This window comes from Enoplosus armatus, chromosome 2 (assembly GCF_043641665.1).
Source record: "Enoplosus armatus isolate fEnoArm2 chromosome 2, fEnoArm2.hap1, whole genome shotgun sequence".
In the NCBI taxonomy this organism is placed as follows: domain Eukaryota; kingdom Metazoa; phylum Chordata; class Actinopteri; order Centrarchiformes; family Enoplosidae; genus Enoplosus; species Enoplosus armatus.
Genome location: NC_092181.1, coordinates 24,495,600 through 24,521,531, shown reverse-complemented (window position 1 = coordinate 24,521,531; position 25,932 = coordinate 24,495,600). Strand labels below are relative to the sequence as shown.

Here is a 25,932-nt window from a genome sequence, read left to right as displayed (position 1 = left end):
AATGTGCAATGGGTTTTTTTTAGGCTCAAAGTCAAATTCACTAACTGCATACGATTTGCAGAGATTTTGCAGATTTTGCATTTAAAGACACCCTGTGGAGTTTTTGGCATGAGCACAAGGACGCACCTGCACCTATACATTCCTGTGCTGTTCCACTTGTGGCCGTAACATGCAAAGAAGCTTAGCAATGTACCAACAAAGGCTAATGAAGCTACTAGCAAGCAAACATGGCACTACATGACCAGCATGACATGGAAACAATACACAATATTCAAAATTTTTTGATATTTTTACATTTTGGCTGATGTTTTGAAGTTCATTTTAGTGGAAGGACATTAATCTATTTGAAGCTGTTCTAAATCATGATTGATTACTTGTGTGAAACTTGACAATGATGACAGAGATACAGTATCGCTGCCAATGATAGCCTACAGGTACATGCGTGATGATCTAATGAGTTATTGAAACTATGGTATAAATAGTATATCGGGATGTTATGACCACCTTAGAGCATGTTAGGCCTTGTTAGAGAAGCTCATCAGTGCGAATAAATGAAAGTTATCTTTGCCATTATATTAATTGAGAGCCTTTTGGAGCAGACAGAGGTATTCCTATGCAAACAGTTGATTAAAGGCCTGTGTAAGTCCATCTACGGCTGACTGGTAGTGGGCTTCTACCTGTGCACACAATTTTATTTTGAGTGTGATTTATAAAACAGAACCATCCATATGCATGGCTTTATAAATCTGATAAGAGAGTATGTATGACTATTTGTGAATACACAGAGATGTATGCATCTGGCCCTGAGAGTCTGTTCTTTTACGTTTCATTTTGAAGTAAGAGAGAATGCCATATATCGTAGCAATGTGTGTAGTTATTAGAAAATTTTAAATCGAAACCATATTTATTTAGTCCCAAATTAGACAAATGCTCCTCTAAAACACACATCAATCTTGAGAGTGTGGACATCTTACCCTTTATCCCTAAGATCAAAGCAAGTCCAGTCAAACATTAAGAGGCACAGCGCAGACTCCTAATGCTCTAAATCAGGCCCCTCAACAATTCATCCAAGGCCATCTAACACTGCTGTTAAATCAAATTTAGCACAGTCTTAATGACCCTCAGCCACAATATTCAGCCCTCTCTCCTCTCTCAATTTCTCTCGTCTCATTCACTCTTGAGCACGATAACTCACTCAATCTACCGCAGACGCAAATTCATTCCTTTAGTCACTTGATGAATCATTCACTCATCCGCTCACCTCTTGCCATCTGCTGCGGGTTTTCACTGAATAAAATGGTCTTCTGACCTTGAATCTATTGTAGAATAGTTTTTATTTTTCTATTACAATAGCTATGTTGCATTTAGCCCAAAGGCTAACCTGTGATAAAACAAGATAATAGGAGAGGGGAATCTATTGCAGCTGATATATTAAGATCAATATGATGGAAAGAGACTAAATTCGTTTCCATGTTTATTTACATCTTGTATACTGACAATTTGTGATATATTGCGTACCACTGAAAGTAAAATTAAACAAAAAAGAAAGTCTATCATCAAGATATTTTTCCATGAATTAATTGTCATTAATCAGAAGTTCGACCTGCATCCTTTTTTCGCTCCTACCCATCACCCATGCTCGCCTCTGTCTCCCTCCTCTCTCTCCCCCCTGTCTGTCTTATTTCCTTTCCATCCTGATGAGATCTGGCACCGCAATTAAACCCATCAGATCTAATATTATCCAGCAGACTCCTCAGTGGCAGATGCTAAATCAGAGTTTGTAGAAAAGTAGAACTTTCCCAATATAGAAAGTGACAATGAGAGATACTCCCTTAAAGTCTATAAAGAATTTATGTAAAAAAATTCTTTGGTGCTTGGGCATGTGTCTAAATTATTTATGCTTTCACAGAAAAAAATCAAACATGTAACTGAAATTAATATATCTATAATGGGTTACTTTGAATAAAATGTCACAGAACACACAATATAACATGCACATGTAACAGTGGTGCATAAAAAGCATCTTTCCTACTGCCTTATCTTAGTGTCTGCAGGTCTCAAAGCAGCCGCTGTACCACTCAAAGGTACTTGTTAAGATGATTGGTACACCATGACATAGTGTTTCGCCATTATAGATGAATTATAAGAAGGACAAACACCTCACAATCTTAAAAAGTAATTTTACAAATGCAGTTTTGTACAAATTCTACAACCGCTGAAACTCACACTGGAACACACACTCTATATGTGGCAAACCCCCACTCATCTGCTCCTCTAAGCAGGTTGAAACAAATGCCAAGAATAAGAATCATTTGTACCTTTACACCCTCTCTGGCACACAACACATACTGTAAACAACAAGGGTAGGAAGAGACACTGAGAGCAGCTGAGAAAGCAGTTCAGAGATCAGGGAACAGCAGAGGCCTCGTTTTAATGGTTTGGATTGGATGCAGTACTGGCAGAGCTCCAGCCATAAGACAACACCACAGGTGCATCATGAAGATGAAACACATGAAGTTACTTTGAAAATGTAACTCTAGAATACACGAGTATTACATCAATAATATTGTCCACTGGGCCCTCGTGTGGGGTTAATGACACCCGACTAGGACCTCATGGCTCTAGGGAGGGCAATAACCACACAAAGATGGTGATCATGGTAAACATTAACTACTAAACATTCACATATCATCCATCTGTGTCTACACAGGATGCGTTCAGGCTCAGTACTGAGCGTAGGTCTTCCGTGTTTTGGCAGCGCTCAGAAACACATCACTGTAGTTAGGTGCGTAAAACGGAGAAAGAAAATAGACTTGAATAGTAAAAGTAAGTAAAACATGAGCCATTGCGTGGCCTGTGTAGACAGCTGGATTGTTTAAATAGATACGTATCTGTTCCGTCAGCGGCGCGAACAACGCCATTACTCCTGTTCTTTTTACTACATGACCTGAGAAATTAAGGAAATTAAAATGATGACTGATTGTCTAAGAGATAACACGCTTACTAAGCATTACTTTTATTTATTTAAATGCATTTTTACTTTGGGACTTTGGAGTATCTCAAAATGTAATCAATTATTTTCCTTTTTTGTGTATCTGTGTAACATGACTATTAGGCAATAGATGTGATGATGTCGGCGTTCTTGTGATCAGATTACTGGGTTTCTGTTGCATCAGCTGTATATAACACATGACATTAAACCAAATACAGTGTTTAATTTCAAACATTGTTTACAAGTCGATAGCTAAACTAAAGCCATTTGAGTTTGAACAGAAATAAATCTGTAAGCGACTTAAGTGTGATTACAGTGCAAAGCAGCGTAACCTGATTCACCATCTACAAGTAATTTATACACTTACACTTACACACACACAAACACCTCACTCTGTCCTCATCTTACCTAAAATCGATGGTCTGAGCCAACCATTCAAGGCCTTGAGGCTTTTATTGGTGCAGATGTTGGTTTCCAGCCTCCGATAATCAATACAGACAGACTGACAGCGGCTCCCAGACAGACTTATGGGAAAACAATGAGCTGCAGAGCAAAAGTGGAGCCGTCGGGCAGGTGAGGACAAAAGGACAAACACAGACATCCTGCAGCATAGCCAGTGACTGAGGCCTGAATGTATGTTGTCAGGTGAAAATCTTTTATGTAAAGTCTTAATGACTCATATTTTATCTTAATTTAAAAGATTGCATGGTCTGCGGATTCAGCCATTAAAAAAAACCCACTAAATAAATTGAAATTGGTACAGTGGTCAAGCTAAAACTGCTTGTGATGCAAGCATTTATCTCTGTGTCAATACCACACAGAAAAACTGTTGGGTAATTACTGTATTTATCATATTAAATGGGTTTGTGACTGGACTCTTGTCTCCCATCTGCAGACCTCCGTCTGCTCAGCCTGACTTTGAGCTTTAAACAGCACTCTTCAGTCTGAGGCTCGTTATAAAGGCTCGTTGCACTGGCTGACTCTTTCTAATTTAAAGTTTCTGTTTGATTGTGGCCGGTCCCGGTGCTTCCTCCCAGCACTTAATCTTCTTTTACAGCTCTCGTGCATGGGCCAATGACTTTCCTTCTTTGGACTTTAAGCTTAGATTAATAAATGTCCACACATGCTCTGTTGGGAGTATTTTTTCTATCTTTCTTTCTCTTTCAGATTTCTCCTTATGCAAGTCAACTCCTGTGGGTATCAATGTTTGATAGTTTATAGTATTTTCTAAAAATCATGCTTTTTCTTAGGCAAAAGTAGGTGGTCAAAGATGCACTTGTGTCTACAAACTGCCTTATCCTTAAATCTTCAGGTGTCCCTGCGGCTCAAAGGAGGCCAAGAGTCTATAAAAGGGACTATCATGCAGAGAGAAATATATTAAAGAAATCAAAAACTACTTTCTCAAAATATTTCCAATAATACGTCAGGTGTATGATGATGTTGTCCACAACTATTTGAGAGATACCATACGGTACTGACTGAAAGGTAAAGCTCTTTGAGATGCAGCAACCTGTATCTTTGCACGAGAGGTAGGTAGACGTGCCCAGTTAGATTTGGATTAGTTGGTTTGGATACAGGGTCCTGGCCCGAGATCACCATTCACATTTATATGAAGCAAATTCAGTGTCTCGTTATCTTCTGTGCTCAAGTGAAGATGATGATGGTGGAGGAAAGGGACACCGTGCTAGAGATTTCCATGAGAACGCTAGGATGTGTAATCTCCTGCCAAAATCAAACACCACCAACCAAATATCTTATGACCTGTTGTTATAAACTGGGTTATAATCATAAACCTTGTGAAGGTGGCTGATGTTATGCTTTTTGTGTGAGCCAAGAAATCAGTGATTCTGAAGAACCTTGGCATCCAGTCGTTCATTAATCACAGCGTGTTTGTAAAGCTTTGACCTGGGAGCGAAAGTTATTGCAAAAAAGAGGATGTTTGGGTTCTCTGCCATCACGTACCTGACAAGGATAAGCCACTTGAAAGCAGATCAATGGCTGAATCTCTCTCTTTCATCTCTCCCCAACCCTTACCCTTCAACATGGCTGTTTTTCCTTACAGTTCGTCTCTGTTTTTTTCCCCCTGTGGCATTAATCTGCCCTTCTAACCATCTGCTCTTTTCTGACTATTCAGAATGTCACTGTGGATTATACTTACTTATTACAGTCTTCTGATATAAGGTTTTAAACTGACCTTGTAGGATATAGTCCTCAGTGGCACTATGATGACTGATGACAATGCAGAGTTTTTGACATTTAGCCTGACAACATGGCATATCTAAAGAGAAAGAGTTTTATTCCAAAATGCTTTCAAAACCTTTTGGGGAGAGAAATTATTAAGGATGTTTGTAAAGATGCTAACATTTTGTCTGTCTGAGCTTTAATGCATTGTATCTAGCTAAAATAAAGCCATTAGCCATTTCACTGCATGTCCAAGTGAAAATTAGTGTGTGTGAATGTGAAAAATTTATATGGGCAAACCAGTGGACTTGACTTGAGAAGTTATAATAATACACTGAGTCACTAAACTAATGAATCCGTCATTTCTACTCTTTTTCTTATCAGCAAAGAGCAGTGCACAAAACATTCAGGTAGCACCTTCTCATTTTCAGCCGGCGCTGACTTCAATGGTTAAAATGACAAACGTCGCTGACGGCAGATCATACCAGCTGGCACTATTTCAAATGTTGATTCTGTGATTAACTTGATGTCGGACCAAAATCAAACTTGGCTATGGTCGGATTTGCGTGCTCTCTGCAAGCCAGTGTCTGTACTCAGCCAAAGATCATTTGTGAGGGATGAAGCTTCACTCTGTAACACAACTGTACAACCACACGTGGACACACCACACAAATGTTTCTGTAGTTCCCACAACACCGACAGAGTGATACGTCTTCTCTCTAGCTTATCACGTCGCGTCAATTTCAGTCGTCCCATTCTCCCAGTAAAGCTGTCGATCATGTCATAGCAATAATTTAAGCTTATAAACTTAGCTTTGAACCAGATCCTTCAGTATTTGGATGAAGAAAGCGATGAAAAATAAGTTGTGCCAAACTTAGAGGGCCACAGCTGTTATTTCAATGAGTCAGATAAATATTTAAGCAACATTATGGTAAATATAAGGATCAGCTCAAACTCAGATCGGGACCAAACGAACAGACATTCTTACTCATTATGCTTTCCCTAAACAATTTCAATACTGAATAAATATTTTGAGAGTAGGTGTTACCCTCCAGACAGCAGATATTTCACTGGAGAACTAGTGTTGTAACGCAGCATTTTCAGTGCTCAGTGACTTCACATTATTATGCAGCAACATGTGCCTACAATATGCTGTCACTATCCCCTCGTGGCTTGAATAGAATTGGATTTTATGGAAAGTAAGTTCACTAGAAACTGGGGCTAAATTGTAATCAAATCTGTACGGGCCACAACAGTAATTAGTCTTTGCTATTCTTAATGTGTTTTTAAATTCCTCAAGCAAATCCAGTCATGCCTCAATCCACTCTGAACTGGAAGGGTGTTTTGTTTGATTTACGATATCTGACACGCCAAATCTATGTCCAACACATGTAGCAGATCCTCACTTTGAAAGCCATGTTCAGATGGGCGTCACTTCCTCCAGCCACAGGGAGAAAATACAGCCAGCTGTCACCATGTACCCAGTCTGTTCCTCTCCATATGCATGAAGTAGAGCAGAATGAGTGTGAAGGTGATTTGAAGGTGAAGGTTACAGACTGACAAGGCAGAAATGATGCAGTGAAGTACAGTGTTCCCACTGTATTCAGTCAGCAGCAATGTCCCAACACAGCAAAATCACTGTCATCACTGCGAAACTTGAAATTACAGTCGGCCTGCCGACTGCACTCTATTCTCACTAAACAAGAAAGAAATGCAACACTGACTATTGAAATTAAAGTTTTCCTTATAGTGACGCGTCCAAAGGATGATTTGTTTGGCAATGTTACGGGAAAAACAGCGATAAATATGGGATGATATCAAACAAAAATAGCTAAAAAATTATAGAATTATATAAAAAAGTACTTAAAATGATCATAATTCTCAAAAAAACATTTTTACTTTTAAATTATTGATCTAGTTTCTAGCACGTTGTTGTTATTATGCTCATTCCAGAAAAAAAGCTGTTGTTGTTTTGACATTTGACCCCTGATGGCCATATTTAAGCTTATTTTACTGTTGCATTGCTCGCGCTAGTTAAACTCCTACAGTCTAAAATGAAAATTGTAAATAATGCTTGACATTAAAGTAGCCGCTAACTTCAGCTGACAGTTAGTCTGGAATCTGTTTTGCCTGCTGCTGTGGCGTCTTCTTCTTGTCGTTTCTCACTTCAGTCAGGTCAGTTGAGTAGGCGGTCCTTCAGTGTGGCCCAGGACACATTCGCGTTCACACTGCTAAAAGACTCAGACCACCTCCGAAAGTGGTCTGAGTGATCGGATCTCAATGCGTCCTCAATGGGTCATGAGTGCATTCACACCTGCACTTAGAGCAGCCCACTTGTGACTGACAGGCACAGTGTGTTGGTGGGGGAAACACTGCACAGCGGTTTGATAGTCCACCACTCACAGCATAAAGTAATCCAGCAGGAAGCTGGAACAGCGTTTTTTTCACGCAGTGCTGCTGTCTGTATGAAAACGCCTGTATGGAATCAATATTTGCTGCGGGGTAATGTATGTCTCTCCGAGGTTGTTCTCTCAAAAGTTAAACTTGCAGTATGTTCAAATCAGAACCAGCTGCTGTATTTTGGGCCTTCAGTCCATGTCGTCTGGATTTCTAAGGAACATTTTCAAATGTTTCCCAGAAATGTATTTAGCAGCTAACCCCTAACCCACCAATGAATCCTTTCATGTGGACAAAGCCCAACATGGTCAAAAGACACAAGTTACCTTGTTGCCAGGAAAGAAAGTTAACAAAATTGGAACTCAGAGGCCATGACCATGACATAGTTTGGGTCAGAGATTTCCTCATGCCTGTCAGACTTCAAAAGATCAAAATCAGAATCACAGGGCAAAATGAATTGTCCGTCGAGCTGCGAGCCCCTGACAGACTGTAACGTATTTGAACAATGTGAAATCTGACACTGTGTTGAATATTGTGACGTGTCTGCATGCCGCTGCAGTTATCAGTGCTGTGAACACACACACACACACACACACACACACACACACACACACACACACCTGGAATAGAAGGCAGGATGCAGGTGTTGGGACCAGGTCTCTCTGGGTCTTCAGGTGAGTATCGCGACTCGAGGATCTGGTGGAGGTTGAAAAATTCTCTGTACCTCCTGTAGATGAAATACTTACTCCCTCCTTTAGTCTTCACCTCAGTCACAAACAGCTGGGGGGGGGGGGCAGAGAAAGTTGAATGAGAGAGAGAAACTGATGTGCACTCATTCAGTCATTTTGTGATATCTAGGCTCAGTTAAAAGTTTGTGGTCATTTTGTAAACTTACAAAGTAGTCAATGAAGCCTTTCTTCTCCTCAATATCAGCAATGATGGCACTGATAGGGATGTTGTGAGGCAGCTGATCGAAGTCACTGAGTAAAAGAAATAATCTGGTTAGAATATTTTAGACATTTAAGCCACAACTTCTAAGGTTCTAAGGCAATCCCATTTCATGACGGTATGTGCATGTATATAAATGTTTAATATATGCTTAATATATTAAACATTTTCAAAGCAGACTTGGTCAGATAACTCAAGAGATACAGTGAACCTGCTGCATATTTTGCCAATAAACTGCAAAAGCATTCTTTTTTACTTATCTGTTACATGTATTTTGCTGCAGTTCCTTCTTTATCAACGGCAAAAAAAACACAAACAATAAAACTAATAATACTACACTAATAACTTGTTTTATAGAAACAGTCAGGAAGCTTCTGCAAACGCTGCGGATGGGCTGAACTGTCGGCGTCTAGTTTCATTACTCAGTTCTATATTAGACGCAGCGGTCAAAGAAAAAGTGAACTGAGATGTAACCGAACAATAACCTGATATTAGTAGGTCTACAGGAAATAAGATCAAGAAGCATTTATATTCTATTGTGCTGTAAAACGGCGCTATCGAGCACAACAGACGCATAAAGTCTACGTGACTTTTCACTGACATTTATTCCGTCAAACAAACTCACCTTTCGTCTCGTAACTGCTGCGGATGCGACATGATGTTGCGCACAGTTTTGACTGCAGACAAGCGGAGAAACTTTCACTTCTGTGCGGAGGAAAGCGCTTCTTACACAGGACTTTCTGAAGAGCACACACACACACACACACACACACACACACACACAGCAACAAACACACTGCAGGCTGCGCTGACTGACTGCGTGTGAAACTGTCTGCGGGCGGAACTGTGCGGAAACAGGCAGCAGGAAGCGGGAGTTCCCTGAAGAGACCATTCGGCCGAAGTTTAAGGGCGAGGGCGGGGAAAGCGTGTTGAACGGGGGGCAGGTGGGACGTGAGACGCCAGGTATGAGTTTAAATCTCTATCAGCTGATGATCAAACAGCAGCAGACAACAAAAACATTCTCTCACTTATGGCTATTTTAGCATGAACATAATGTGGGTTTACATGCTGCCTCTCCAAACAAATTGGTAGTGTGTTTGTGTGTGTGTGTGTGTGTGTGTGGTGCTCAGAACACTGAAAGGATATATATGAAAAACTTCAAAGCAACTTGAATTTCCAGATATCATGTCCTGGTGATCATCCACAGACCCCAGTGTGAACAGGAACTATATACTGATGAAATAGAAACAGAAAGGCCATTCATCATGTCAGAGGCTGAGGACTGAAAACTACATATGTGAGTTAAATGAGAAATGTGTGATTTGGGTGATCTGCCCCTTTCAATTTCTGTCTATTATGATGAGCACAACCTCTGCAACGATCATTCAGCAGTCAGCAGTTGCTGTTGGTACATGCGGCTTTTTGTCTTGCCACACAGGCACACAAACTGGTAATGTGCCAGTTCTGGAAAGTACGCAGTTTCACTCGGATTAGCCACGGGTGTGTCCACACAAAAGGTACCAAAAAAAGAAGATGCTAAGACCCGCCCTCCTAGCCTAATAGCATGTCAAACTCAAAATGCTTCCTCACTTTCAGACACGTGGTGCAGATTCACCTGGAAGTATTGAACACAAAAGCGTTAAAAAATTTACTAAATAGCTGTTTTTGCAAACCAAGTGGCTCGTCCCTATAACATACCAGTATGCGGTGATCACTATATTGCCAGCTGTTATTTCAGAAGATAATGTGATGGATGTGAGCAAGTCATTTAGTTTCATATTGTACCTTGTTTTAGAGGCCACTGTAACAAAATCACCTACTGTAAATTGGTTTTTAAAAGCAGGTTTAAAAATAGAAAAAGTTGGGTCACATCATGCCCTGGGACTCCCGAAGCACTTCTCAGGAAGTGGCCTTTCGCTGATTATTTTTACAGGCCTTCTGTTTTATTTGAGTCACACTTCCAGAGCTGTCTCCTCCAGAGTCTGTGCACACCAGCGGTGCCACATGCACCATCTTAAACGTCAATAAATCACTCCTACATTCAATTTGACTGATTACTGTAAATACTCTGAACAAGCAAGATGGCTGTTGTCTGTTGGCAGCCTCGTCCAGCCTCCCACACTCTATCACACAATGGAGGACTGTCAATTTATGTCACACAAACAAAATGCACAACCATCTCCAGTTTAGGTATTCTATTTTGAACACAGTATTAGCTTGCACAACATACTGTAGAGCTCCTTTTCTTCAATGACATATAGTAAGGGATGAAGGATGTGTAAACAGACAGAACTAAAAAGTCAAAGTCAAATTCAAAGAGACAGAGTGAGCCCTCTGAATATCTGAATGGAGACAAGTACAGTTCACCAGCTGCTCAAGCAGACTAGTCTGTTCACATTCTACACATTCCTAAAACTCCCCAATGCTGCACTGGATGAAACGTCACTCTTTGCGGTTGACGTAGTGAAGATGTAGAGGTGGTACTTCAAACATAGCCCTTAGTGATGACTTTACACTCGAATTTGTGAGCTTCTTTAGTAGCTCTGATTCCTGGCGCTAACCATCATTCAGCATCACTCTGAACATCTCGTCTCTGTGCTCTGGACAGACACTGCGGGACCTTAAAGCTTGGACTGTTTGCTGTTGCTGTACTTTACGCCTTAAGACCTTCATCTTCTCTTGTTGCTTTGCAAGGTCATGTGTGAATTCACTCTTGGAGAAAACCACTAACTGTTGGTTATCATCTGAGATGTGAAGCATACAAGGAAGATGGCAGAGTATAAAGAGCGTCACTGAGCAGGACAGTCTTTTCATCTCCATGGAGATCAGTTAAATTGAGTACCTGCAGTAGATTCTAACTGCAAGATTAAATCTGCATTAACTGATTTCTTGACCACTTGGTGGCAGCAGAACAAGCTGGTAGAGCGAGCTGTCCACTAATCCACAAGGTCGGTGGTTTGATCCCCGGCTCCTCCGGCCCACGTCTCAAAGTGTCCTCGCTCAAGTTGTTCCCGATGGTTAGGTCAGCACCTTGCGTGGTAGCTCGCTGCCATTGGCGTGTAAGTGTGTGTGTGTGTGTGTGTGTGAATGGGCAAATGTGAGGCAAAATTGTAAAGCACTTTGGATAAAATTTACAATTTGCCATATTATTGCCTTATAAAGTTGCTATGGCAAATGTGCTAGCAAACAGTTGTTTATCGACACATCCACTAAATGCAGAGAAACATTAGCATTCATTTAGAGTCGTGTTTCAGGCAACCTACTGGGCATATTATGTGCAGAAGACTGCCAGGGATGGAACAGACATGCAGAAAGATTCTTTCTGGTGTATCAGAAGAGAGGACATCATGGGTGATGTGGATGAGAATTTGTGGCCAAATGCAGAAGGCACGGTTGACTAACACTGATGTGAACTTTCTTTTTGTTGCAAAGAAATAAAAGATACTTCAAAGAGTATATAATAAGTGTGCTGGCAGACAAGTGTTGTCAGTGTTCTGGTACGAGAGTTGCTCCTGAGAAGTGTGTGTTGCATTTTGGATGTGAGATTAACTGTTGAGCTGAGCTGCACGTCTGTGTGAAGAGTTTTGAAATTGTGAACTCGTATTGAGAAATGTAAATGAAAATAAAATTGATACCAAAATCTATTTTTTCGATTTAGTTTTACTAAAACCGATTAGATGAAGTCGTTTGTCCAGAAAATTATGAAAACTTGCGTGCATGACTCCAGTGGATTTTCTTGTCTCGCCAGTTTGTCCAACTCATCGTGGCTAATTTATGCCTCAGCTGTTCTTTGTCGCCTTCAGATAGTAATCTAAGGTGACAATGGTTTCATGTTAGCTGCATTAATTCATAATTAACGCATAATAGAAGATAATTTATAAGAATTGCTTGTATAAACATTGCCAGCACTTTTGCTAAATAAAGTCTGTTATCAAGCTTCTGACTGGAGGGATATTGGTGGGATCAACATGTTCATGTGTATTACCCTTTAACCTGCGTTCAGGAGATAATCTGTCTCCTCCACATATTATATCAACGTCAACTCTTTCCTTGCACTGACATTCTTCCTTTCTTCACTCACTTCTTATCTCACCTGAAACAGAAACTACGCATCCTCCAAATCACTAGCGTTACATTAACACAAACACTTCATGACACACCCTTGTTTTGTAGTCGACAATTATAACTGCACACAGACGAGGGCCGGTGATTGTTGAAATGAATCTGAGGGGAAATGATTGCAATAAAATCTGAGGGCAGAGTTCCAACATCTGTGGTGATTAAAGCCTACAACACTAGATGTCAGCAAAGTTGTTGCTGTGCCAGAGGTTTCTGTGTGTGTGTGTGTGTGTTTGTGTGAGCGAGAGAGAGAAAGAGAGAGAGAGAACAACCATAATTTAATGTCTAATTTAAAATGGTTTCTTACGTGGTCAATTTCTTACTGATTGTGGTTGTGATTTCTAATCAGTCTTGATCCATCTGATCTCTCCTTGTGACGTCAGTTCCACCTCAGACTGTCTGAACACTGTCATACTGTATGTCAACATATCACACGCGATATCCAGGCTCAGCTAACCAACCGCTCATACCTGCGATTCTCACATAAAGACAGAGAATCCACGGCCACTTTAAAAGCTTCAGTACTGCACCGCTGCCTGTTTGCTTTGTAGCTACAACACCTGAATCACTGCGTCGGTGACCACATACACTGAAAGGTTTGACTTACTGCAGTTACATGCCTCAGTAGATCAAACAGGGTGTGTTTGTGTTGTCTTCTCTGGGTTATGTTCTCTGACTTATTGTGTTCACTGAGATAAAACTGTTAAAATGAATGTTTCAGAGATGTGACGTGGTCAGGTTACACTCAACTTATTAGAGTGCAAACTGTAGAAACACAGTCAACTACAAGAAAAGAGGCACGGAGAGAGAGAATGTAGGAGTGTGTGTGTGGAAAAACTGTGTAGGTGTGAACATTTGCTTGTGTTTGTTATACAAAGTCAGACTGCTGTAAGTGATTGTGTGTGTAAGAAAAAGACAGAAACAGAGAGTGCAATAGAGTGTGATGGTGCACAAAGGAGTGTGTGTGTGTGTGTGTGTGTGTGTGTGTGTGTGTGTGTGTGTGTGTGTGTGGCACATATTGACTCCATATCTATTTTCATGCAGCATGAGATGGATTCTTTGAAATGCTGCTCATATAACAAAACATTGCCAGCCATGAATTGCAGAAACATTTTTCAAGGGTGTATTTATCTTCAAGGTCAGGCCAGCTGCTGGAGTCTGTTGTGCTAGTGTTTGTGTCTGTGTGTGTGTGTGTGTGTGTGTGTGTGTGTGTGTGTGAAAGAGGGCTTGTGTGTGTGTTTGTTTAGCAGGGCGTACTGTAACTGTGTTTGTATTTAGTTTATTACATGTTAGCTTTGGAATACAGTTTTGAAACAGAGGAACACTGTACAAAATCTGCTGATGAAATCTAATAAGCCATTAAGTTGTCAAGACAAACGGGTTCCAAAACACACACACACACACACACACACACACATAAACACACGGAGAGAAACACAAGAAGTGAAACTGACAGAAAGTCTCAACAAACACACAGCTTGTGTTTACCATGTTGACAGCTGGTTACCATGGAGACATCATGAGGGAAGTAGAAAGAGGATCTAAGTAATAATAATCTAAATACAGAGACATGTCTGACTCTGTTACTATAATAACAGTTTTTACTGCTTCAAAACTGGCAAAAAGAACATTTAAATGTTTGTTTTTAAGTGACTTAAACTCATATAAGAGCGTGGTAGACAAAGTTATTGTGAGACAGTAACTGGGAAATCATATTAGTATGTATTCTCTGCAACAGTGATCCAAGTCGCTTGCCGTAGTTGAGGAATTGAAAACACAGGGGGAAAGAAATGCAATTTAAGCTTTTAGACAGAAAGAGTGTTGGTGCTGCTACTAACCTGACATTACATAATGTTTGTTCTTCCAACAGAACTAAGAGCTGAGGAACATTTTCATTACCTGCAAGTAATAATAGTTTGGTGTTACTTTATGAAGCACTTTTACATATTATATGTTTTAGATTTAGATTTAATAATGACTTCAGGGCATAAATGTTTTGTCTCCAGAATCGATAGAATGTATAATGACCAGCAGGAGGAAACACTGATGTGGTGATTTGATTGACATATCTAGGTTAAAACATTTCTTGAGGTGACATATAACTGTTGCTTTGACAGCATGTAATGATTATGATTCAGTGTGAAGCAGGCATCATTGTAAAACTGTTGAAATAACAGTTTTGTGTAATCTAGACAACAAATTTAGCCCCCTTTTGACCTGGATGCCTGGACATCTTCCAACCAGAAACATGCTTACTGCGAACATAAAGTTACACACAGTTACACGTACATGTACGAATATCTACCGCCTCTGGAGTAGAGTTGCCAACAATCACAAGGAGATGGTTTCGAGGTGCAAAGTATGTTATTGCTGTGAGGTATTTGTTTATATTGTGAGGTTCAAATGACAAGTTTAAGTGTAATGAACAACCTGGTACAATGTGTTCATCCTTTATGTTTTATCATAGCGTAGGTTACGGTACCGATGCTACACCCACACAGGTGTTCTCACTTACATCAGACCTCTTCTCAGGACTGTGATGGCATCTTCAGACTCTGCTTGACTGACATCGCCCTTCTTTTAGCTTTGCTGCACCTGCATCTTTAGTCTCTTATTGGTGCAGTGAGTTTGGTGATCTCACATAATACCCAGCATATAGCTCTGCCCAACTTTGACCTGAGCAGAAGTCTATTTAATCAAAATAACTGAAAACTATGGCGAGGGTTTTCAGGTCCTTTAACATTTGTGGTATCTAAAATAGACAGATACCTTCTGTCTATAGCAACGGTATAAGGAGCTGGACTCCTGATTTATGTCTTATCCCAAATATCTCTCAAATATCAACTCAAGCTCTAACTCAGCGTTAAGTTTAAATATATTAATTTATGATTTTCTCACTGCAGAGATAATGCCAGTCACCCACTGTGCCTAAACATAGTGCACACTAAACAATCAGCATGACTAACTGGAATCTACCAGGGAAATGTGGAAGATTGGGTGTCTCATTACTTAACAGGTTGGCTGTGTAACAAGCCAAACTCCCAACAACTTGGTGCATTCCTTTTAAAACTCACCATCTCCCACACACGCCCACACACACCAGCCGTAACATTAGCACTAAATATACCACCATAACCAGTGCCTGCAGTGCAGTCATGCACATTTGGCAATGAGTGGGGCTTCCTTCTCCCACTCTACTGTACATATCAGCCTGAACTGAACTCATGAGGTTGTGAGGAGTGCTGTAATTAAGTCACCACCCTAAATTGAGGATTGCAAACTCCTTTAGCGTTGGACAAGTTACTTGAAATGTTTTAATCAGTTACTCATTACTTATTATTTACTAATTATGCAAAAGTAAATACATCACATAAGCAGATACATTACATTACTTTCAATGCAGCTCTGCCAAAGGTTTCTTTAAACAACTCCAAAGCCTTTACACCTGCACGTCACATCTTCTGTTCCTTTCTGACTGCCTCCCAACACCTCCCCTCCTCCTGCACCAAGCTGACACGTCCTGTCTACTGAACACACAGAGATGAAACTGATATCAACCTCCATCAAACTCACAGTAAGACAGCAAAGATGCCAACCCCCAAAATGTCAAAGTAACCGAGCGTTAGTGAGATTAGTAATTGTAATTAAATCACTGAATTTCAAATTGTAATCTCTTTCACCACTAGGTACTGTAACACGTCACTAAATAATGCGTTACTGCGCAACACTGTTTTCGTACATTGAGCCTTTGGCACCTGAAGTTGAGTCTAAGAAGTTGAGTAGAACTTGAGGGGATTCATGCTTGAACAAGAAATATTTACAAGTCACATCAGAAGCCGCTTTATTAAATGTGTCTGTCCTTTTGTTTTCTGATTCTAGACCAAAAATGAACAGGTGTCACTCCCAAATACAGCTGTTTCATCAACGGTTATGTCGTTGAAAATAACTGTGTAGGCTTGTAGTTTGTACTGATGATAAACCACATGATATGCTACAAATTAAGGTTTACACTGAAAACGTGTGAACCCTCCTTCTTAGGTGACTGAGTCCTGACTGTACGAGCACACATCCCATCTGCTAATGCTCCACAGAGCCTCCTGTTAGTCCAGGCGCTGGGTTTCCCCATGTCTGTTTTTAGGGCTAATATCTGCTAAACTTTGGGTGAGCAGACAAGGGATACCCCAGTACATCAGTACCACACACACACACACACACACACATTCACATACACAGCCGTGGCTTGTATCCACCCCTGCCATGACTTAATGCGCCACCTGTTGCTGAATAGCAAGTTGGTCATGGTCTCTTTCTCTGCCTGTCACTGTTTTTCTCCCTTTCTATTTTCTATTTGATCCGTGAAGCACACTGTGTATCTAATACCTATTTATGCATCCAGTGTATGTATGCATCTATCTGTCCATCTTTGCATGGACTGCTTACAACCATGAGCAGAAAAACAATAAAAGGCTTTCTGATTATCTCTGTTCCCCTCTGCCTGATTCTGTTCTCCAGTGTTAATAATATTGTTACTCCTTCATTATCCCCATTATTTCTCTGCCTCTCTTCAGTCTTGTCCTTGACAAACTCTTGGCCTGCCTCTCCTCATTTATTGCCACATGTAATTTACATGAACCCATCCATATGTATCTCCACATCTCTCTGTCTTCCTCTCCTGACCCTGTTATCCTCATCACCTGCCCCGCCCTCCCATGTCCTACGATGCTGGAAAGCTGACGAGGGGTAATTCAATAGAGAGGAGAAAGCAAAGAGTCTCAGGACAGGTTACTGAGAGAACAGAGGGTCAGCACAGGACAAGAAGAGACAGACAGGCAGACGTAAAGACAAGCAGACACGTATTCGCAGTTGAGCAACACAGCTCCAAAGCTGTACGTCAGGAATACGATCCCTGAAGTGCTATTGAAAAAGGTGATTACCGGCTCTTGGCTCAAAGTGTTGCAAGATTTCAGACTCCTTCTGACACATAAAATTTGCAGGTGAGTGTGATCCAGCTGAAAATATGATATTGAGTGCAATAACTAAGATGATTAACCCCCCCCCCCCCCCCCCCAAAAAAAAAAGGGGATTGCTAGCTAAAACTACCTCAAAAGCTTCAACATGCAAAACACAAATAATTTACTTTGGGGTAAAAAAAAAGAAATGCCTCCCCTTGGCCTTTTGTTCAGCTGGCTGCAGCCTTGTAACAGCTCATGTGGCTCTCTCTTTCTTTCTATCTCTCAAACATGCACCTACCATAAATGAATTTCTCTCTCGGCCTTGACAAGCGTAAAGGCCAAAACAAAACAAAAGATAAGCAATAAGAGAGAAAAAAAGAAGGAGAGAGGAAGAGACAAAGAGTTACGCAAGCTGTCAGGGTTCTGACAGGATAGAGATTGACAAGTGATAAAGGAAGTGGAACAAGAGGATACGGATGGAGAGAAAGAGGAGCAAGTTTGTTCTTTGATATAGAGAGAGGGAAGCTGAAGGGACATGGACGAGAGATTAGGAAATTAATGGACAAAGTTTGAGCGAAAGAGATGAAAGGAGAGATACTGGGAGAAAGGAAGTGAAGAGTCGAGGTTGTTTGGGGTAAAAGAGAGTACATACAACTTCAGCACGGCTTTCCCTCGGAGGAATCAGAAACCCAGCTTAGCAGTGAAAGTGCCTTTCCGTCCTACGTTGTACAAGTTCAAGTTGAGTAAAAAATCAGGCTTTTTTAAAGAGGGGCTGAAGATGTGGGTGTTAGGCTTTTGGTGTGTGGGATTTTTGTGCGTTACAGGAGGGTCTCTTTAAAGCATCTTGGGTGCAGATCTCCATGACAGGTTAAAAATCACACTTTTATAATATGACCTGGTACATTTGTTTTATATGTTTACACATCCAGCAGCACAGAACAACATTAGCAACATCAGTGGTTTTTGTTCTGTAAATCCAATAGTCACTCTCCTTTTAGCTCTATTTTGGGGGGTTAGGGGGGGTCGTAAAACCAAAACAATGAGCTGAGTGAATTTGTCACTTTTCACGTGACACATTTCATCCACTGTTAAAATGTCTCATAGTTTAACGCATTGTTCACCTACAAGTTTAGAACACCAACGTCTTATGTCTTATATAAACATTGGTTACTTTTCAATTACAAAGTTGATGGCTAGAAATAATTGTTGTTTTTCCCCATTTTTTATTTTTTATGTTTCCTTTCCATCTTAATTATTCATAATGAATTTAATTTATTTAGTTCAGAGAGGTCTTTGTTCAAGCTTTTGGCTTGCTATATATATAGGTGTATGTGTGCATATATGAATCTGTACAATACAATTTTCTTTGATGTGCAAACAAAACAAATTTAAATACATTATAAATTCTTACAGCACACGTTTTCAGTCTGTACAGCACAGCACTACTGGATGTTTCGCCCTTATCTTAAACCCCCGTCTTAAAAAGTTTGACAAAATAGTGGCAACTGTGGCAGTGAGAAGACACCGGCTTCATAACACGAAGATGACAGAATAAATCAAAGCAGATAAGAGTAAAAAGGATGGATGTGTGAAGAAACAAAAGAAGAAGAGGGTCACGCAGGGAGGAGATACAGTCTGAGGGCAGTCAGATAAAGTGGTATTATTAATAGGCCTGTGTGTGTGAAGCGATCGCACTCCAGGGCAAACGGTGTGTGTGTGTCATGTCTTGACAACCCCTTCTTTCTCAAAATAGAGAGAATACTGAGAGGTGGGGATGTGTTGTGTGACTGGGGGTACATGGGGTAAGTGTTATTGTATCCTCCCTCCCAACTTGCTCATCTCACCTCCATCTCCAACCCGTCTCTCTTCTCTCTACTCCATTCTCTCTCCATCACCTTTCCTCTCCCTCTCCCCTCTCGGGTGCACTCATCCACCCCTTCATTCAGGTAAGACAGAAAACAAATATTAAATGTTGTAGCAGAGAATAGTTCTTTGAAAAAACACACAATAGAAATCAGAGGTCTGTCAGGTGCTTTGGTCAGAGACAACAATGAGTCCTGGCTGGAATGATGATTGCTGGGGTTACATGTGACAATCAGATATGCTGCAATTGAATGAAATACCTTTGCTAGGCGTATGAATATTTAAGCTGTAGTGAAACATAATAATGAAATATGTTGAAGATGTAGCTGAAGCTGAAGCTGAGTTTATAGCAAGAGTGTTTTAGGATAAACCTCTGAGTCAATGTTCTGCTAGAAACTAAACTGACTCAGAAAATTAGAGGCATCGTGGATGTAAGTTCGTCCAAGATTATAAAAAAGCATGACTTGTGTGATCAATAAAAACACTGAGGCATATATCGATCAGTAAAAACATGATATAACACCACATCATAGAATATTGGAGTGCCACCATTCTCATCTTTTTGGTTTAGACTGTCTCTTTAATTCTCAATAAACCTAATCTTCCAATAAGTCGTCTGTAGTGGGAGCTAAATATTTTTCTGATATCGCAAAAGTTTCCTCCTATTTTTTCTAAAAGTTTGTTCGGTTTAATGTTGGATCTTATATTTCTTACATCCCCGGCGCGCTGCGATGTGTTGTTTCCTTTGTATTGTTTTCTTCTCTGCAGTAGCCTGTATCAAATGACGGGTAATGTTAGGAGCAGGTGTTGGTCTAATGGGTGCTATCTTGGCTCATGTGTCACCATGAACAGGTGTTTATGCACAGTGCCATGGCACGGTAGCCGTGACGTTAAGTACAGTAGTTAATGGTAATGCATATTCTAGATGTTTTTCATTGTTGTTACAATATTGACTGGGCCCAGATGCATAATGAGGCTACCTGTTTTAATAAAATATACTTTATAAATAATGCACCTGCTGTGCCATGATTCTCTGCTGACTCTGCTGTCAACAGAATTTCAATCTTGAACTTGCAGACATCTTTTGTGCTGTAGACTGATTAGGCTGACTTTCTGGAGGTCTCTTCTGCCTCCGTCGGGGGGAAAAAGTAGATCGCGAACGCAGAACTGAAAGTTTAACATGTAATTTTTGTTGTTTATTTATAGCACACCGACAGACACAAACAGACTTTGTCGTTTGATGAATAAACAAGCTATGGTATTACAGCGGTCATATTTGTTCTCCGCAGGACAGACAGCAGTCATCGTTTCTGCATTGCAGTTTTTCTTTTTACATTTTAGGCTACCCTGAGGAAAAGGGAATGGGCTCAAGGGCCCTTTCGGTTGCTGCAAATGCTGATAGAAGCGTTGGCCTTTTGATTACAAGACAGTTTCTTTCACCACGGCTCTCATCTGCAAACCTCAAAGTCAAAGCTGTTTTGAAAGAACCTGTGAACTTTACATTAGGCTGAAGGAATGCTGTCAAACATAGGACTGCCAGGGATGACTGAGATGCTTATGTCACGATGTACGTGAGTTTTTACTACAATGTTAACAACACTGACAGACCAGAACTGTCAAGGTTTGTTGTTGACAGATAAAAGGTGAAATTCGGTATCCAAATGACCTTTGTGTCTTAAGCAAACCAAAAGACAATAACCTGAGACAGATTTAGCTACTGACATCAAGGCTTTCTATTTGTAAGATATTATCTCATAGATGGGAAAATGTTTGGACATCTCAAGATATCTCAAAAAACACAAATAGATCCTCACTATTTGCTTTTGCTGCCAAAAAATGTACAGACACAGAAAGTGGAGAAGAAGATTGCACAGAAAGGAAGAGGATGACTAGTATCTGTTTTCATCAGTCCCTCTGTCCTTAGGTCAGGGAGGGTAAATATGTCGTTGGGGTCACAACACAAACGAGCTCAGTTCTCTTCTAGGAACAAACACATTCATCAAACATCTGTCTCGGCAACACAACATTTGTTCCCGGTGCTCTAAACAGAGGACTCTGGGAGCCTTCAGCTCAGCTCTGACATCTATTGACATCTACGGGGTACTGCAGTGTACTGCAATTGGGAGACATTTATATTATTTGGGGAAACATGACAACAGATCCACTGACCTCATTTTTCAGCAACATCCAACTTTACATTCATACTACATACATAGCCCAGTCATCACACAGTTTTCATCTGTAATACACTGCATAACTGACATATATACACTATCATATTAACGTGTGTAAATGCTGGCAAATTTGACACTTATTAAAAATAAAAAATCTTTATAGAAGAAAATCAGGAAAATATCCACAGAATTATTTAAGCTAGGTGTTATATATACATACTATATACTCAGGAGTCACAAATTGCATTATTCAGGGACCACATTTAATACTGGAAGACATTTGACATTCTCAGTAAGGACTTCGCAGTTTGCATATCGGTAATATTTGTTTGGCTGTGGATGTAAATTTGATGCCATCCATGTCTACGTGATATTATTGTATTACATGTTGCTCTTGTCACTATTGTTCCATGTCTAATGTTTTATACAGCATAGATGTAGTCAATTGTTAACTTAAAACTAAAATTGCATTTCCAAAACATTTTGCATTTTTCTGTTTGTAAATTGGAAGCAAAGACCAGTAACAGCAACAAGGCAAGTGGCGCAATCCTCCAGTCAGATGTGCAAGTGCTAGAGTCTTGTGTTATTTTATAAATAAGACACTGTGTCTGTCCAACAGAAAGATGTAAGTTGGCAAAAAGAAAACAAGATCAAAGACATGTGACTGCAGATAAAGAGTTTTAGAGGAACAGACAGAATTCACATGAATAAAGAAGTAAATGATTTGTGTGCTTGTGTATGTATAGTTGTACAGTTAAGATATATGTATTTGTGTTCCCTTAGTGTAAATACAGCCAGACTGTATTTATGCCCATGTCTTAAATTCTAAACCATGGCCTTTGATCATCTCCCCTGTTGTGCCAAGTTCCACTGAGGCTGTCTTTTGAATGCCTGAATGTAATTCTAACAGGTCCACCGGGGTCAAAATCCTCTTTGTGTATGTTTGCGTGTATGCCATCTCCAAACAGCAGACTATATTAACTTCCTCATCATCTAGTCCTCAAGTATCTCTTGCACTGACCTTTAGTTTATATTCTAACAACCAATATGTTCTCAGACACATCTCAACAGTTCACATTTGGCATTTAGCTTTTGTACCAAATGCTCTGCTCCCATGTCGGCTGTTGCCCACACTGAAATAATGTTTTTCTATTTCTAACTTTGTACCTTTTATGTCTGCTCTGTCCCTCTATACAGCTGACAAAATGTCGATGACAGATCTGTTGAAAGCTGAGGAGATCAAGAAAGCTCTTGATGCCTTTGCAGGTCTGTAACAGTTGCAGAGTCGACGTGGTATTCTCAGCAGAAACAGACCAACAAAGTTCCAGAAGTTAGCTTTGGATATTGACAGACCACCAATCCACACACATTTTTATCTCTTCAAACCAGTGTGTAGTAACAGTTCACACAGTTCCACAGCTTGTGAACAACTGGCTGTGATAGAGTTCATTATGCTTTCTTAGGCTGATCATACAATTATACAAAATACAAAACATTTCAAATAGTTGAATGTAAAGGTAGAAGTTAGAGCTGTTTGATGGTTGAGTCTGTACCTTCTGTCTTGGCTTTTGTAGCAGAAACATTCGACCCTAAAAAGTTCTTTGAAATGGTGGGAATGAAGGCCATGTCAGGTGAAGACGTCAGGAAGGTCTTCCAGGTTCTGGATGTGGACGGTAGCGGCTTCATAGAGGAGGAAGAGCTCAAGTAAGGAACTCACAGACACAAAAACTCACATAAAGGAGGCTAGGCCTGCTTAAGAGACTGCATACCATATAAATTCTGTGTCATGTGTTCATTAACGCTGTCCCACAGTGATCCTTTTCTGCAACACCCTGTACTTTTCACAGGTTTGTACTGCAGGGCTTTTCCAAGGAAGGCAGAGAGCTGACTGACGCTGAGACAAAAGCATTCCTCAAAGCCGCAGACAAAGATGGAGACGGCAAGATCGGCATTGACGGTGAGAGAACAGAGCAAAGTTGCATTACATTGCAAAGTATAACAAAGTTTATGATAAAAAAAAAGAGTAGGTAGAGAAGGTAGAGGGTGGGGAGTATACAGTTTAGCATGTGGGCTGAAGGTGGGTTACTGTAGCTCTGCACATCCAACCTCAGAGAGAAATCCGACCTGGATTTTAGTTGCTATATGTGGGATTTTTCACAATTTTAAACCAACGTTTCTATAATTCCTGTTGCAAAGAGGGTGTTGCTACTACTACTACATCTATAGCAAAACAGCATCTGGTAGCAGAGAATACGCATTCTGAGGAGCTAAGCTAAATTAAAACAATGCAATTTCGACAGTGGAAGCTGGGGTCAATTTTGCATAACCTAAAAGTAAAACATGGCTCATTTGATTACGGAAAAGATCATGTTTGAAAATGAATGCGCAAAAAATCTTTTGATTGCATTCGTCCATCTCTCAATACTTCTTGACTTTCCAGCCCAAAGCCCATTTGTTCATACTCAATATATATGTCTTTAAAAAGAGGTTACAAATATATAGTCTCATTTTTCATTAGCCGCATAAGTAATATTTACTGCAGTGGGATGGTGAATGTGGGATTGATTTAAAATAAACTACAGGTCATGGGAATGAAGGAACATCCAGTGCAAACGAGTGGCTCATTGATGTGTTTTTTATAGTTTTTGGACAATAATGATGCTTTATGGCACAGAGGAATAAGGTATGTCAGGCTATGGTTACAGAGATGATACTTGTTAGTTGGATCAATTCACTGTTGGTCTTTTCATTTTGACATGGAAATACAGAATATTGCCAGCCTTATCCTTAAGCTGCAGGTCAGTAGAGTTTGTGTCACTGTCTATGCAAATGTTTTCATTTTCATTTTTCTTTTTCAGAGTTTGAAGGCTTGGTGCATGAGTAGGGGATAGCTGAACACCCCCTTCTTCTTCCTCCTCCTCTTCGTCCCTGCATTCATATTTTGTAACTGCCACCCTCAAACTCCTCTCACCTTCCTTGGGACCCCACACATGGAGTCAGACCAGGCCTGCTCTCTACAAAACACTACAGAAGCAGGCCAACAGGGAGTTACCATGAGGAGGAAAAAACAGGCATAACAGGCACCAGTTTCATTTTTAATTTTTCTTTTTTTATATATATATTTAATCACACATGCTGTATGAGTTTCAGAATCATTCTTAATGATTTCATGAAGATAGTTTGTGGTCTCAAAACAGGTGGTACTAGTGTTGTAGATGGTGTAGATGTTATAAAGACTTCTTAAATCTTAATTTCCTTCCTTTGTGTATTTCAGGTTGTGCATTTTGTCTGATTGGTTTTACTTCTAGATGTTCACATATCAGTGCACTTTCCTCCCACTCCTCTTCCTCATCCACCTTCCCTGACCTCACCTCCTCTCCTCTATCCCTCCTCCTCCTCACTCCCTGCCTCCGATCAGATGATGTAGTAAATAAAATGATATATATGGAGAGCTGTGAAGAGAGAAAAGATCTGAGTAAGAAATGATAATAAAAAAAACTTGAGTAATAACTGTCTCTTTACTTGTTCCTCACAATGGACATAAAACTCACAAAACATAACGCACTGAACATTGCAAAACATGTCAATCACAGGAGGATGAAGAGGATTACGAATTTACAATCACAAGGCGAGAAGCTGAGGCCATGAAGGAGAAATATTACTGTCATGTGAGAGATCCAGTGTGTATCGTAGTGTATTAAGGATGAAATATGAAAGTGGCCCAAGATTTGAGAGGATTACATTTTTAAGTTCAGATCTGTCTGAATTCTGATTTGGGACACATTTACTTCTAAAATGAGGATAGCATGAGAGCAAGACACATGACAGCGTAAGCAAAAAAATAAACATATGCTATTATCAGCTTGACTTGCCTGGATTTAGATGAGAAGATCAATACCATGTTTGTACGCTAAATAGATTGCTGGAGTCAGCTGCCAGGTAGCTTAGCTTAGCATAAAGACTGGAAAAAGGGGGAAACAGCTAGCCTGGCTGTGTCCAGGGGTAACAAAAATAAAAAAGGCGCTGGTAGGCGGATTTTGTTACCTTTGGGCAGACTCAGCCTAGCTCTTTACCCTTGTTTCCAGTCTTTATGCTAAACTAACCAGCTGCAGACAGATCCTCTCATCTAACTCTAACTCATCTACTGCAAGAAAGCGAATAAGCATATTTCCCAAAATGTCAAACTGTTCCTTTAACATTTCACTATAACAGACAAACAGACCTATCTATATAAAAACTTAAACACTGTACAAAGAGTTGATTAAACAACTGTTTTAAAAGTTTATGGTTACTTAATCTTAACTTA

The 25,932-nt window shown here is 40.2% G+C and overlaps 2 protein-coding genes across 2 annotated transcripts in view; one reads left to right on the top strand and one right to left on the bottom strand.

Moving 5' to 3' along the window:
- Window positions 1-9,244, bottom strand: part of ncf4 (neutrophil cytosolic factor 4) — a 28,913-nt gene extending 19,669 nt beyond the window's left edge. The window contains exons 1-3 of the mRNA XM_070913229.1: window positions 9,144-9,244; window positions 8,466-8,550; window positions 8,191-8,350 (exon numbers count right to left, since the gene is read on the bottom strand). Of these exons, the coding sequence (XP_070769330.1) occupies window positions 8,191-8,350; window positions 8,466-8,550; window positions 9,144-9,175 (277 nt within the window). The 5' untranslated portion in view covers window positions 9,176-9,244. The remainder of the gene's footprint in view (window positions 1-8,190; window positions 8,351-8,465; window positions 8,551-9,143) is intronic.
- pvalb7 (parvalbumin 7) lies at window positions 8,208-25,096 on the top strand. The gene is made up of 5 exons (XM_070913241.1): window positions 8,208-8,244; window positions 22,824-22,892; window positions 23,201-23,330; window positions 23,474-23,583; window positions 24,485-25,096. The coding sequence occupies exons 1-5, from the start codon at window positions 8,208-8,210 to the stop codon at window positions 24,508-24,510; spliced, it is 372 nt and encodes a 123-aa protein (XP_070769342.1). The 3' UTR covers window positions 24,511-25,096.
- The last annotated feature ends 836 nt before the right edge of the window (window positions 25,097-25,932 follow it).